This window comes from Nelumbo nucifera, chromosome 1 (genome assembly GCF_055504915.1).
Source record: "Nelumbo nucifera cultivar China Antique chromosome 1, China Antique-T2T, whole genome shotgun sequence".
In the NCBI taxonomy this organism is placed as follows: Eukaryota; Viridiplantae; Streptophyta; class Magnoliopsida; order Proteales; family Nelumbonaceae; genus Nelumbo; species Nelumbo nucifera.
Genome location: NC_142649.1, coordinates 185,345,693 through 185,362,297, shown reverse-complemented (window position 1 = coordinate 185,362,297; position 16,605 = coordinate 185,345,693). Strand labels below are relative to the sequence as shown.

Sequence of the window (16,605 nt, the reverse complement as noted above, 5' to 3'; positions counted from 1 at the left end):
CCTGCTATCACATTTTGCTCATAGTTTGTTAAATACATTAAATGCTTCAAGACAACTCTATGATTTCCCTTTAATCTACTTTATCTTGATTTCTTACCAATGCATTTAAATGAATAGGACATTCATAAAGTATGTGTTTGGAATTAAGGGCATTTATTCATTAAATATTTACACTTGATTTATTTGTAAAGTTGAGAAAAGCAATAATAAACCCGTTTATTGACATTTAGGTGCTATTAGACACCATATCAGTAAAACAGTGAATAAACGCTTATCCATTGGGGAAAGTACTAAAATGAAACTTCCCCTAACGATAGGCGTACACATAAATCAATGCCTGCTTTTTCTAATCTCTGTGTACGGATCTACATAATGAGGGAAATGTTGAAGTGATGCTTATGCAGCAGTGTTTATTCAATAAACGCTCATGGTTCCAAACACATGCAAAAAATGTCACCTGAATCTTTTTGTCACATTTGGACATTTGGAGGTCTATATATTATATAGGGATGTCAATGCTCTAGATCAACTTGATAGATCATTTTACCAAAAAAAAAAAAAAACTGATAGACCTGATCTGCCCTAGCCCTATTATATAGAGGTTGTGTATGCACTTGGAGTATCCATTTATAATGGGGTTAAAATATTGATTAAACCCATTATGTGTATATCTATCTATCTATCTATTTATCTATTCTAGGTAGAATTTAGATTTGTTAATAATAAACATTGCTATGTATATCATGCATGATTTTGTGCTGCCTCTCAATACTAGGAAATTTTTAGAAAACAATGTATGCAAGTGTATATTGTTCATGTATTGATGATAAGCCATACAAAATTATAAGTGTATAAAGCATAAAATTGGTTTGGACAAAAATTATGATGCATCTATTGCACATTGCAACAAAAGACATGATTGATTGAATGTAATGATAAATATACTTTGTTAAATATAAAAAATAAAAAAATTGAAAAAAATCTTAATTTTTACACATAATTGGTTGAGATGTGGACTTTATGTGCAAAAGTTCTAACTCATAATAGATTGGGTTTTCTTTATGCCGTGTGATGGTTCACTTGTAATAGTTTTCTATAATATAAGATTGTTATTTAATATGAGACATGTAAGGTATCTTGAAAAATGAGAGAATTAGCACGTTTGTTTTCAAATTACTAAGCTAAAATGTGCCACTACACTTGGAATTACAATGGTCTTATAGGGTGAGACCTCATAAAGACTAAAGTGATAAACCTGCCCATGATCGCCTGGGACCATGTTACCTAACCCATTGACCCTATGCTGTTTTGCGTTGGGATAGGGTTTGTGTGTTGTCTTATCGATCTAGGCCCAAGCTATCTAACCCATTGACAACACTAAAATTTGTAGCCTGTTCATGATTGTTTTTTCCCATTTGTTTAATACTTACCTAAAGCTCTATTTGTTTACGGTGCAAATCTAAGCCTTATACAATTTTTGTACTTGATTTAATTTTGCATCATTTTACGTGCAACTACAAAACAGAACAAGCTAAAATTTGAAACAAAAAGGTCAGGCTTTTTACTCAAATTATTTGCACTGTCATAGTTTTGTATCAATGCAAATTTATTTGCAACCGAATACAGCCTAAGGATTTATTTTTCAGCAGTGTAAATTTCTTTTTAACTTGTGTAAATGTATGAGATTGTAAATAAGTTGAATGCAAATTCTGGTTTATTTTCATTTCAACTTTTACTTTGTTTTGTTTGTTCCAGGGGAGCAAGATTGGAAATAAAATGATGTTGTTCCCACTTCATATAAGAGAAGATGACAACAAGAAGTTGTTTGTTTGAGAGGGGTAGAATGGAAAATAAAATATGTTGTCCCTACTCCCTATGAGAAGTGGTCCAACAAATTTTTCATTTTTGGGATGCAAAATTTGTGCTCAACTGCAAATAAAACAAAGAGTATAAATTTTCCATTTGATGGAGTATCAACAAATTTGAATCAGGTGCAAAGTTTACATCCCATTTAGATTTGCATTGCAAATAAATGGAGCTTAAACTCTCGCTTTTGGAGAACATTGTTGAAAGTATGGTTTTCAAAACTGGATCGGACCGGATGGTTGGACCGGAAAAATCGGGAACCAGTCAGGTGACCAGTTCCGTTTTACCCCAGAACCATTATTTCGCCAAAAACCATTGACCCAAGCATTTGAATCATCCAATGGTTTTAGCTTTTTTTTTATCATTTATTATTTTTTATTTTATGAAAATGGGCTATCCATTCATTTCGAATGATCAGACCATTCAACCCACAAACTGAACCCTTGATCGGTTTAGTTTTAAAAACCTTGGTTGAAAGCTTAGAAATAAAGCTGCTCTCCTCAAAGACGAGAGGCGTAAGATATTGCATTTGCATCCCGCACCAACAGAGTCCGACACCAACAGAATCTGGCCAAGAGACAGCCTGCACCAGAACTCAACAGAAATCTGAGAACCTTTAGGCATCTGTTTGAGATGCTTTTACCACATTGAAGTGAATAAAACAAAACATACAGATACAGTAGCGATCATCCAATCATGCTCATCTTTTAGTATTGGGATTCTCTATTACTCTTTAGATGGGACCGACCTACTCTCAAGAGTGAATCGGAAATCGGAAGAGAACAAATCAGCCGCCACAAGATTGCCCCCACAACATTCCACAGCACATCCTTGCTCTGTATTAGGAACATCTCCCGATATCATCATCGAGAGATGTTCACAATACACAGCTAGGATGTGCTGTGAGACATTATGGGGACTGATTTGAACTCAAATCGGAATCCTATCTACGTTACATATGATGCCTGTATCCAATGCTAAGCCACTCAAGACAAAATACACAAGTATTGTTTTAGGGACATTGGTAGAAGTGCCGTGCCATTACTCTTTTGATGACAAATGTAGACTTGTTGAATGATGTACTTCAGGGACAGTTTTGTAGGGTTTAGCGGAAAATTAAGCACGTCAGATCTGCTCCCCACAAATTGTTTCGACATGTATTCCCACCGAACACCATTGCCGTCGTAAATGGGTATTTCCCTACGAATGAAAAGGGAGATATTTTCGATGAGGAGCTGTTATGTCCCATGTGGCATGGGTAGGGATGTGGAGACAGCTGATGGATAGAAGGCCCCACACAAGAATGCCATAAGGTGTATTTGGTGAAAATCTGAAAAGCCTATCATCATGTTCCGGTCCGAATGCCAGAAATACGGCTGAAATAGGAAATTACTCCAGGTGGTTTATCCCGAACACGAGTGCACAACCACTACCCTGGCTTAATCACTGCACCTCGCAAGCTGTTTTGAAGTGTTCCACTTAAACTATTTAAAAAGTTTAAATTGGACAGCCTTTCCTATAATTGATAGACAGCCAAATTGGGTTTTGGTGAAAAAAGGGTAAATTACAAAGGCACCCCTTGTACTGGGGTAAGTGACAAAGACCCCTATTCTTTAATTGACGATAAATACCACCTTGAAATTTAGCCATTAGACAAAGATCCTTTTCGTTAGCATTTCGTTAGTTAAATTTGAAAAAGATTTTCATCTAATTTGTTTAAATTTTTTAAATATCCAAACTACTCTTTATTTAATTTATGAAATCATATAATTTTTTTTACACTTTGTACTGTTCATTGTCTTCTCCGTTGAAGTTAATTGAAATCGCGATAAACATAACACGAAATGTCTAGAGTTTTTCAAGATCCATGCCTAATAGGTGTTTAATTAACTCACCAAAGGTTAAAAATACCCCTACCTTCTGTCCTCTTCTCGGAACAAGTGACACAATCGACTCGTTGGAGAGTGAACGAGAATTAAGAGACATCTTCTCGCTATGGATCTTCTGAGACACTAACTGATAAAGAAGAGGAAAATCTGGCAGAGGCAAGAAAGTCTTCAAACAATCCGAAATCGAGCTAAAGAAACTCCAAGAATACCATTGTCATAGGCAGTTTGTTTGGTTTTCTGGAATTTTCATCTCTGTAGAGAACCATCCATTGTATCTTCCGTGTAGCCTCTCACTTCCGGTGACGTCAAGTCTCCCCTTTCCAGCGGCGAGACAGATGCATGGTCTCTTCCTTGATGAAACCTCTTCCTGTTCCCATCATGTTTTTGTTCTCGTGTTTTATACCGATACTAACAATTTTGTTCATAACACTCTTCTGCTTCAAAACTAGGGCCCAGTCCTTTTAGTTCTTGTGCGCGATCAGCATGCAACCATGGGCCATAGATCCTATCCTCCTTGTCTCTTCCTCTACCGGCTCCATTGACCTTTTCTTGTTCCTTCTCTAACTTTGTAGTACAACTTTTTTCTTCATGCCCTATAATACCACAGTTGTAACAGAACACTGGAAGTTCTTAGTATATGAACTCTGCTTATATCGGCTTTATCCCTCGTCTATTCACCAATTCCCGTCTGTAATAGTTTATTGAGATCTACTTCTATTCACACAGGCACATAATTTGTCCAGAACTATCAAAGGGTTTATTGAGATCTATTTCTATGAATTTGAAGCCAGAAGGGTGAACTGTCGAACTTCATCTCCTCGAGAGTTGTTTGATGCCTCCATTCATGACTAGTATAAAGCCAAACCTTCTAATGCAATCCGAACACGGATTCGTATGAAAGGGAGATCGCATTGTTGCTAATCATGATTACAGAACAATCCGAGACCCTCAATAAAATTCAAACACATATAGGAGTTGTTTTGGGGAGGCATAGGATCAAAAAGAAAACAAAAACAGAAATATATAATAAATTATTAATGAAGAAGACATTGTTTGTTTTGTTTTTTCATCTCAATCTACTCTTTATTGAAGAAGACTTCTTACTCAGAAAACCACTAATTAAGAAGAAGATAAGAATTTGAGTTGCCGGGTTTTTGGGTCAGCTGAGTTTTAAGAGAGAATGTGAAGAAAAAGAAAATAGAGAAAGATCAATTATCTGACTTAACAGTCAAAGGGTATTTATCGCAACGTAAAGTTCAAAGGGGCCTTTGTTGTAAATTAAAGTATAGAAGAATCTTTATCACTGACCCTAAAATACAAGGGGATGTTTGTAATTTACGAAAAAAAATCTAGAGATCCTCAATAACTTATTTAGAGCAATTTACAGTGCTGAACCAATTTAGCTGAATCTTCAATTTAACCCTATAGAGTATAGAGGGCCGAAATGTATGTAGCTTCTAGCTTCCCAAGGTGGGCCTAAAAAGCCCAAATAATTTGTCAGTCATTTATTTGAAGGGCTGTCTGGGAAAGCACTTCAAAGCAGCTGAATCTTCCGGACAGCCTTCCCAAATCCCAAACGGCTTGTAGCTCTGGGGCCACCGGCGGGTACTCCGTTGGCCGATTGTAGCAACTGGCAAACTGAAATACTTACCAGACATCCTTCATAACACTAATTACTTGCCGCGCTGAATGACGAATGGGATACACGAAAGTGTCACTTGATATCTGAAATGAGCCTAGGAGAGAAAGAGATCTCAGACGCGGGGTCATGGGCCATGACGTCACGATCAACGACACCCAGTCTTTGTCTAGGCCCTCCATCTGTTTAGATCCGGCACATTTGATGGAGGGTCCTGATCCTCTGACTACAAAATGGGTGGCAAGTCATGGGCCCATAGATCAAAGATCAGATATACCCCTCGAGTCACGAGTCACGAGTCACGACCAGTATTATATTAAGCGAAGAAAGACCCTATTAAAATTAGGGTTGCGGTCTGACGCCTCGTGGGTTGCCTTAGATCTGTGTTTGTTTGCGTAATGAAACTGTTCCGTGTCGGAAAGAAAGGGTCGTCAAGGTTCTCTTTTTCACCCAACGACCTCGAATCTCTCGATCCAATAATATATCGAGAGAAGGACCGAAGAAGGTGACCGGGCCCCATGTGATGGACCGATGGCGACCTCTCTCCCTCTTACTCTCACTTTGGCTTCGCTCCAACCCTCCAACTCTCTCGCTCTCACGACTCACGACTCACGTCTCAACACCAACACTTACTGTTGTTTCCGTGAATTGGATGTGACCGACCGAGTCTCACTCCCTCCATCATCGCATGCGCCCTCCTCTCTCTCTCATTTGATAGAGACGCTCACAGTAGCAGAGTTCGGAAGGAAGAGTATTTATTCCGTTCTTTGACACTAGAGAGTGGTGCTCTAATGAATTATGACTTCTAGCTCTAGGTGCTTCATTATTGTAATTCGTCGTCGCTGCTTCCAAAATTACCCTCTCCAGGCAAAACGCACGGGTAATATCGCGGTCAACATCCAAACAGTCCCCAACAAATTAAAAAAAATGAAAAGAAGGTACATGAACATGTGTATGCGTGACTCAACCATGTACAAGAAACAAGACCCTACCTTATTGATCTAGAAGACCCCAGTTGAATATGGGTTTTTTTTTTTTTTTAATGTACACCCGATGAATTCTTTGGATGATCAAGCAGAGCGCAAATAGTATTGAAGGGTCCATACCAATGGAGGGTCCAGATTGGAAGAGACATTGATTGGGGTCACGATTTAACAAATCCAGGAATCTCTCGTCAATGGATTGGTCGCGGAAGGGACAAAGGACAATTCAAGGTGGGTGTTGGAATGGGTCTTTAACTCTTTATTATAAATGGATTCTAATCTGACGTGAGAAAAAGTTCCCCCATCATTTGCGGGTCCCGTTTTTTTATGGGAAAATTTGTGTGGGTCCCTTCAGCTTCAGGCCTCCACCAATTGCTTGAAGGGGAAAAATTAGGGGAAATAAACTTGACTGCCTCTGCCCACCCAGTACCCTCACTCAGAGCGGAGGTGCGCCTATCTCGAAAGCCTTGCTTGGGGAGATTTTCGTAATTTCGGGAAGATTAATACAATGGCCGATCTGCTGTTCGATTACTGCAAGATCTATAGAGGTTTAATTTACTGTTAGTCGAATTTAATATTCTAATAATTCGGAAGTGTCGATAATATTTAATCAGAAAAAAATGATCAGTGAAATTCCCGAAACCATTAAAAAGAGGGAAAAAACGTATAAAGAAAAGAAAGAAAAGAGCGGCACAGTGAATATCATGACTTAGAATGGCTTTTCTAGCGGACTAAACCAGCAGCATCTGCAGCTCTTTGTCTCTCCTTCTCTTCTATCTGTCTTCCCTAGTTCCCTTCTCTTCTCTTCCTCATGTGCGTGTGACCACAAAGAAACCACAGCATTCGGTCGCCTTCTCACTCAAGGCATGCTCTGTCTCTCTAAATTCTCTCTTTTGTTTCTACGCCGTTCTTGTTTTGTTATACCTTCTTGATTCTTCAAGAATTGTGAATGGAAGCTTTTGAGTTGCAGAGGGGTGGTTCCTAGCTAGGTTTTTGTTTTCTCTTATTAGCCCTAGAATGGAAATTTTGCGGTTTGTACAGAACATTCGAGGTTTAGCTTTGAAAGATCGAAAGAGATGATTTCTTAAAGAACAGTTTTTCCCTTCTTTTTAATTTGATATTGCTTTGAATTCGCTTCTGTGAGATCTAGTGGGGTATGGGCATTTTGTAAGATTTAGGCTTCTTTGTATTAGAATCCAAGTAGAAATGATAGTGTTTTCTCTTTTCCCTCCTCATTTTAACCCAAGTAGAAATGATAGTTTGGCGGGCTCAAGATCTATTATCTTTTCACTTTATAAAGATTGCTCTGTTTTCACACATTTGAGTTTGGTTACTGGGTTACTGCTATATAAGAGTATGCTTGTTTTTCAAAGATATTTCGGATTTATTACTTTTGTTTGGGACTGTGTTCTTTTTTTTCCTCTAATCATAAGGCTATAGATTTTTTACAGTATCGTCTTTTAGTTTGCAACTGAGCATAATTTGCAGTATTTCTTCGATGACCACCTCCCCCGGGGGCTTGCATGTCACGGTGTCTTGTTTGGTCGTCCTGTTGTCTGTGTAGATGGATTGGGGTTTCTAATTAGGACACAGCTTTATGAAGAGATGGAACTACAACTATATGCAGATAGTTTTTATATAGATCGTATCAAATCGTGAATCTGTCCAACTTGACATTCTGCTAAACTTTGGAACCCATTAGCTGTTGGTTCCTGACTATTTTTTAGGGCCTCAATCTCATCCATGACTAGGGTTGACATCCTGATTTCCGGTGTTAAGTAGCTTCGTTCTTAATAGAAGCAGATTGAGTACATGAATGATATTGAATTAGGAAATTTCAAATCGTGTTGAAGAATGGTTAATTGTTCAAATCCTGCAGGAATAAAACACATCAAACAGTTTATGTCATTTTTTCAAAGCGCATGAATGATATTGAATTAGGAAGTTTTTTTGTACTTTGTAGTTTGTAGCTAGCCACAGGTAGTTCTTCAGAATCATAACTTATCTATTTTCATTTCTTGCAGCAGTTTGTATATGTAAATGGGGTTAGACACAGAATTAGAATTTGAGAAGTATTGCAGTATAGGTCAGAGTCCTAAAATTGGTCCTCGATCACATAGTCATGGTTCAAAAGTTGAAAAAAGAGATGTAAAAAGAAAACCTATGAGTGGAAGCCACCTTGTAAGGCAGATGGATCAAGACTCCACAGAAATTACCTTTGGTAACTCCAGGAGTTTGTCCTGTAAAAGTGTGCCTTCTGGAGCAGCTGAATATGGAAGTAATGGGGAGATGAAGCGAGGTTCTATATATCAAAGCTCAAAGACAGTAAGGAAAATAAAGAAAATGGGTGAGCTTGAGGGAAGAAGAAAGATAGAATTGTCACGTAGCAGTGACACATCTCTGTCTTTCAGGATATTTGACACTTTATCTGAGTCAAATGATTACATCCCACCTATGCAGCAGAAGAGATCTCCACTAATGCCTTTAATGACTGATATGGAGACAGCTATTAGCAAGACCTACAAGGAGCCAGATTCTCAGGATTTCTTTGATTTGTCCTTCCGTGTTCCCTCCTCCACATGTAATATTGCGCATGAAGATGTCTCTGCAGATGGTTTCTTTGAGATCTGCCTGGATCCAGAGGACAGAAAACCATGTCCTGCTGAGACAATTGGAAGGGGCTTGTTGGGGGAAGTTAGTTTTAGATGTAATCAGACTATTGGTCCTCTGAACAATAGTAATGACTTCTTGGAAAGAGAGACAGTCCACACTTTGAACAAGTCCTCATCAGAAAAAGTGGGGATGCCATATTTACCTTGCCTATCAGAAAGTGATCCCTCTAAAGCCAGCCCAAAGGGAAGGTTCAGCCCTATTAGAAGGATGTTGGATCCAATCATGAAGTCCAAATCTCAGCGAAGTCCATCAGTTTCAATAGCAGAATTTGGTGATTTGACAACAATGACATTGCCGAACATGAGGAGGAACAGGACACTTTGCAAATCTTTGTTGCAGGACTTCTCAAACACCGTGGTGAAGGAGCAATCTAGTGCTCAGTTTAGCAATAAAGATCAGCAGAGTTCAGTTGTTTCTACATCACCAGCTCACCTCCATGGCTTTCTCAAGCTAGAATACAAGCATGGGGCCCCGTTCTTTAAGTTCTTTGTAAGGGACTTTGAAGATGTACTTACAGCAAAGACATGGAAAGCAAATAATGCTTTTAATTGGGTTTATACTTTCCATTCTACAAACAGTAGAAAGAAGAACAATAATAGCGGATGGGGTACAAAGGAGAGGCACAAAGAGGCCTCCGTGGTTGGCCAGATGCAAGTTTCATGTTATTTGTGTTCAGAAATTAGAAGTGGTGGAGCATTTGATTACTCTATGGTGACAGAGTTTGTGTTGTATGACATAGGTCATGCAAGGAAGAGCTTGGCTGCTGAACAAAGCTCTCCATGTTCTCCAGACTCCATTAAGCCTATTAATGGTACTTCCGGTGAAGCCTTGATCAAGGGGCCATCTATGGATCCAAATGATGTATCTGATCTAGAAAATCACAAGCTTCAACCACGACATGCTTCCGGTGGTGATGTCTCTGATGCTTCAACATCTTGTCCTTGGTCACCTGCAGATTTGCATCCAAACCTTGAAATTGCAGCTATTGTTATTCAAGTGCCATTTGAGAAAAGGGAAAGCTTGAAAGACAAGCAAGAGGTTTGCAGTAAAGCATATTCAGATTTATTTGAGTCTTCCATGGTTGAGCAGAGAAATGATGACAAGCAAAGCAGCACTAGTCCCGCAAATGTGAAAGTGGTAACAGTGACTGGGACGCATGGTTTGCCAAGTACTGATGATGGTTGTGGCCCTTCACCATTACTGGATCGATGGAGATCTGGTGGTCACTGTGATTGTGGTGGTTGGGACATGGCCTGCCCCCTTTTTGTTTTTAGCAATCCTACTACTGGAAATGTTGGAGATAACCCTTCTACAGAGAATGTAGAACTGGTGGAACTCTTTGTTCAGGTATGCTTCTCATCTAATAAAGAAGGTGGGATATGCATGATTGTAGTATTTCATCTTTACTTTATAATGCTGATACTTGCCTAGGCCTCCCATCTAGAAACCCATTGAAAACTTTAGTCCATTTATTTTCCTCTCGCAACTGTCCATTCTCCTCTTACACATGCAAATACATAGTCCAAGTATTAGAGGTAATAATTATTATTATGAACAGAACATAAAAGGGTCATGTCTTCATACAGGGGTTGATAACTATCAATTGGGCTGTCCTAACTTACTAGGTGAAGAAATTAGAAAATTAGATTGATAACTACTCCTTGTTTTTATTGCTTTGTTTTATGTCCTTAATTATAGTCTAAGGATATTTGTTTCTGATCTCTACAGGGAGTGAAAGAGAAGATGCCAGCCTTGACCATAACAGCTATTGATGAAGGGCAATATTCAGTTGATTTTCATGCCCAACTGTCCTCATTGCAAGCATTCTCAATTTGTGTTGCTATCTTGCATAGTGCAGAAGTTTCCACTGTAATTGGACAAGAGAGGACCAGGCAGAGGTTGCATAACGATTCGCTTAAAGTGCTGCTTGAGGAGGAAGTTAGATTCTTGATTGAAGCAGTTGCAGGGGAAGAGAAAAGAAAGGCCACAAAACGAATGGAGGAAACCCCACCATGTTTCATCCTGAATCCACCTTTCTCTCCCATTGCACGAGTATAGTTTGAAATAGCATTCTCGATGCCTTGACCTCACTTTAGTAATAGAAACCCAGAGCTAGTTAAGAGATCTCTGGGTTACCCGTTCCTGTCATAGGTGCTGGAACATTACTCCTTGCAGGTGTTGAAATCCATCTGAGAATGTATTATTCAATTCTTTGTACTAGTGATTCTGTCCATATTATTTAAAGGTTAAGGGGAAAAAAGTTATTATACCACGAAATAAACTATTTCTCAACTTTTTTTTGTCATGGTTTAGTATGGATAATTACAAGGTATCCATTGTATGGCGTAAGCATATAAATTGTTTCATAAAGATGCAAACTGTGATTACAATTTTACTACTTCCTCAAGCCTTGTGAACTCCTCTGTCCTTCAAGCTTCTCAACTAAATGACTTCATTTTAGGTCCCATGAATACTAGTCGCCACCTGTGCGATGCATGGATTTTATTAAGAAAAAACGAGAAAGGAGTTTTATGATATTTTCAATTAAATGGTCCTCATCTAAGTCCAATTCAAGCATTTTTTTTGTTATGTTTAGAACTATAATTCAAGTTGTATTTTAGTAAGAGTGGCTAATTTCCTATTTTTTAAATAAATTTATATTATTTTTTGTATCTTAATTTTTAGTAAGAGTGGCTAAAGTTTTTATTAATTTTTAAAATTTTATGGTTTGTAATTATTTTTGTATTATTTTAGGTAAAAATATTTTTTACCAAAATATTTTATGGTTTGTAATTATTTATGAATAAATTTGGTATTTAAAGAAAATCAATGCATTAAATCAACATTTTCTATTTCGAATGTTAATAGAAAGAAAATATTTACACTATTTTTGAACATACTATGGGTGTTTTTTGTTAAGGTCAAAATATATATAGGGGAGGTTCATAGGATTGTTAGAAAACCTAAGGAGTTTTTATAAATTTTTCTATTTTTAAATCAAATTTAAGTTTATTTTAAATTAATTAAATTATATTTAAGGTTAATATTTTTTTATTAATTTTTCTTTTTATTAATCCTTATTAAATTTAATTAATTATATTAAATTTTTATTTTTAAATAGAATTTAAGTTCGTTAGTAAAAATTAATTATAAAACTAATAATTGTTAGATTGTATGATATGATTATATTAATTTATTATATAAAAAAGTTAAAATTTGAAAAGTAATTATTTTTTATATTTAAAAAAATAAAGTATAAATCTGAATTCGAGTCTATTAGGATTCGAATCCCACTACAACGTCTTAAGGATCCGCTTGGATTTTGGATCAAATTCGGATGCACATTTTCAATAATCATATTGAATTCGGATTTTTCTGAATTCGATCCAATTATAGCTCTATTCAGCATCCTTGTTATTGCAAGGAGCTCGCATGAATTAACATGTCACAAGGAGGAGAGCCCTTTGCACAGCACAGGCTGACACATAAATAGACAAAACACATGAATTAAAGGGGCGTTATGTAACATGAATCTGTAGACAAAACCATCTGATTTGGCACCCTATGATAGTATTTGTTATGGTAGCGAAAATGATAGCATTTGTTTTAGTGGTACGTTGAATTGCAATGTATGTACTTTGAATCTAATGCCATAGTAGGGGTGCAAACTGACTCGATCATGATCTTATCCCATCCTAATTTACAAATATGCTTATATTGTATTATTGAATTTTTTTATATTATTTATTTTTTAAAACGACATTTATATATATATATATATAATGAAATAATTGGAAAAAAATGCTTGTGTTTTTTTTTGTTTTTCTTTTTGAACACTTATGTTTTTTTCCTTTTAATAATTTGTTAAATTTTACAAAAATTAAACAGATCAGATCATATTTGGATATATGACATACTTAATGAATTCAGATTCAAATCGACCTTTGTGAGATCCTGTTGCTGCCAAATATGGGGCCGAGGGCAACAAAGTAAATTCATTGATGTCCGAGGCCGATGGATCCAACCTGTGAGCATGAGAAGAGCACACGTCAAAAGCCCCGTGTGTTATCCCAGGGGCAGAGGCTCCGACGGTCAAGTTAGTCAGACGCTTAAAGAGGGATCGGACTAGGCTTGAGACGAGGGCTCAGAGCTTAATCTTTAAGAGCTCAGACAAGGTCTATCGAGAGTAGGAATGCAAGAGAACAAGAGTAAGCAAGATGGGTTTACCTTGAGCTGGGCACCCCCTTTTATAGTTGACCTTTCCATAGAGTGATTGAAGGAAGTTAGAGATGGATAGCCAGGATCCCATCCGGCTAATGCCACATGGCGCAATCCGGGGCCTGCCATGTGCGCCTACATCATTGATCAGATCTTTGGATCAAATCAGATTCAAGATTTATATTATCAGTTTGGGTTCCGAGTATACCACTAATCAAATCCAATTCAATCTGTTTGCATCCCTGCCATGTAGGCATTTTGGCTTTACTAAACCTTAACTATGTTTGATTGGGCAGATAAAGTATAAAAGTTTGCATCATTATGTCATGTGCAAGTCATTTTATGTTCCTTATTTCAAGGGGTATTTCCACTTCTAGTGTCTTATGTGGTATCTAGTGCACTAGGAAAACTTTGGCTTAGGCCTGGTCATTTTCAGCCCAGCCCAGAAATTCAAAGCTTGGGCCTTTTGTTTTCAAGTCCAGTCTGCATATATTGATATATAATATTTAAATATGCCTTTTTAATGTTATATTACATGTTATATATATTAATATTATGATATGTAATGCATAATCTATATTTTATATAACATATTTTTATATAATATAAAGTAGATACTTGCTTTGGTTTTAGTGGAAGCCATAAAAATTAAATTTAATTGTATAATGCTAATTTACATCTTTACGGCATATGTCCTTAAACTAATATTATATAATGTAAAAAATAAATTCTGTAGACATATTATATGCATGTAAATAAAATATTATATTCATTCAACGTATTTTTATATAAAATTATATAATCCCAGAATCAGGCCCGATCTGGCTTGGAACTCGGGCTGGGGTGGGCTGGGCCTGAACCCCTTATATGACACTTATTACAGGTGGAAAGCCCAGCCTGGCCCATGATTACCCCTACTTTGGTTGTTTGGAACCATTTCCCAGATCACCCATGATCACCCTCTCATGATCCCTCTTCGCCACCTGGCCATTCCTGCGTGAAAACCTATTTTTTGAGAAAAAAAAATATATTATATTGCATATTATAATATGTTTTAAAATTTAGTTTGTACATTATACAATATCAAATGTTATATATGATATGTATTATAGGTGTTAAATTATAATATTTGTTTATAAACATAAAACACAATATAAAATAGGTAAATTGTTGAAATCTCCCCTAAAGTTTGGTAATTGCAAACATCTCCCTGAACTTTTTGATATAGTTGCAAGTAGGCCCATTCTGGTAGAATCTTCTAAAAAGAGAGGCATTGAAATGTCCAAAATACCCATGCAGTTACTTTTGGCTAAAATATTTATTTTGTAAATTTTCTCTTCATATGAATCACTATCTCAAATCCTGTCAATCTCTTTTTCTGAAATTGATTTATTTTCCAAATTTTCCCTTCATGTCAACCACAAGGTAAAGCTGCAACTTTAACGTTGTGTTTGGTTTGAAGGAAAAAGTAGGGAGAGGAACTTTACAATCTTGTATAGGTTTTCCTTCCTTTCCTTACCTTTTCCTTTAAACCAAACATAGTTAAACACTCTTTTTTTTTTTTTTTTGTTCATAAAGTCTGTATTGTTTTTATCATAGAAACTAGTTTCAATAGAACCTTTATGGGTATTTTGGACATTTTCATGGCTATTGTTAGAGGATTTTAATATAGGAGGTTTATTTGCAATTGTATCAGAAAGTTCAAGGGAGGTGATTGCAATTATTAAACTTCAAGGGAGATTTAAGGAATGGTCAAAAACTTCAGGGGGAGCTTTTAACAATTTACCCTATAAAATAACATGTTATACAAACATTATAACATATTATCTATAAGGGTGAGCGTGCCCAAAACCCACCCCAACAAATAAAAAACTAGGTTGGTAATTTGCAAAATTTTGGTTTCAAACTTTAAATCAGGGCGACTGACACAATATATAAAAAACTAACAAGGACCCATTTGATGGTGGGCTTTGTTAAGCGAAATTTAAACAACAGAAATACATAACAATATACAATTGTTTTATATTTTAATTTTTTAAATAATTAATAATTATTTATATTTTATACTACTTTTAATAATTATTTACAATACAAAAATAACAATAATTAATTTCATCTAGGAATGTTCATCAAATTGATGAAACCGACCAACCTGACCCAACTTGACCCAAGTTGGTTGGTTTTCTAGTATTTCCAATCGGCTTTGGTTCAACAATTTTCCAACTTAATCAAGTTGGGTTAATTTTGGTTTGGCCATTTGTAAACTGACCAAAAGCAAACCAACCCGACCATAGATATATATTAATATTTTATATTTTAAATATATATATATTTTTTTTAATATGGGAAGTGGGAAAATTCTCATATTTCTTAGTAAAAAATACTTTATATCATAAATTTATTTTTTAATAATACAATTGTAATGTTTAAGTTTAAATTTTAATTTAATTTTAGTTTTTTAAGTTTAAATCTTTTGAACCAACCGATTAAACCGAAGATCGACCCAAACTGATACAACACAAGTTACTCGATTTTCACTAATTATCATTAGTTTCGGTTGGCCCACTCCCCAACTAACTAGGTCGATTTGATTGGCAAAACAACCTCCAACCAAATTGAACTGACCTGTGGACACTCCTTCAGATTAGTTAATAGTCTAATTTCTAAAAAATAACAATAGTTTAATCTCCAAATAATTGTTGAAAATTTATAGCAAAAGTACAAAATTATTGAAAATAAATAACTAATGAAAATACAATAAATAACTAATAAAAATACAACAAATACAGAAAATATATTAAACTAGTCAATAAATAGTTGAATCTCTAATAAATATTAATCAACAAATTATAAAAAAGACATAAGTACTAAAAATAAATTGATAACAAAAATACAATAAATTAAATTTAAAAAGTTAAACAACAGTAGTTTAATCTTTTATAATTATTTAAAATTTTCTGTTAAATAATAAAACAAAAATAGATTTATACATAATTATTGAAAATATATTTATAAAAAAACACAATAAATAATTAATGGAAATAAAATAAATATTAATTTTAGTATATATAAATATATAATTAATATAGATCAAGATTGTAAAATTATTATTAATAAAGATTTTTTTGAAAGTTTTTTCTAGAATTATTAATTTATATAAATGTAAATTGTTATTTACAATATTATTTAGTTATTTAAATAATAGCATTATTTAATTTTTTAAAATATTAATTGTTTATCGAATTTAATAATCCATAAAATTATAATTTATAGTATTATTACATAATTTTGTTAATTTATCTATTTAAAATTTAGTTATGTCAAACATTTCATTATT

The 16,605-nt window shown here is 35.3% G+C and overlaps 1 protein-coding gene across 2 annotated transcripts; it reads left to right on the top strand.

Annotated features, from left to right (window-relative positions):
• Positions 1-7,053: 7,053 nt before the first annotated feature.
• LOC104596069 (uncharacterized) lies at positions 7,054-11,331 on the top strand. 2 transcript variants are annotated; one of them, XM_010257086.3, is made up of 3 exons: positions 7,054-7,241; positions 8,405-10,397; positions 10,779-11,331. In XM_010257086.3, exons 2-3 carry the CDS (start codon positions 8,418-8,420, stop codon positions 11,106-11,108), a joined length of 2,310 nt encoding a protein of 769 aa, XP_010255388.1. In that variant the 5' UTR covers positions 7,054-7,241; positions 8,405-8,417; the 3' UTR covers positions 11,109-11,331. The 2 variants fall into 2 exon arrangements, with proteins under 2 accessions (XP_010255388.1, XP_010255387.1); XM_010257085.3 differs by having other exon boundaries at positions 7,072-7,241; positions 8,402-10,397.
• The last annotated feature ends 5,274 nt before the right edge of the window (positions 11,332-16,605 follow it).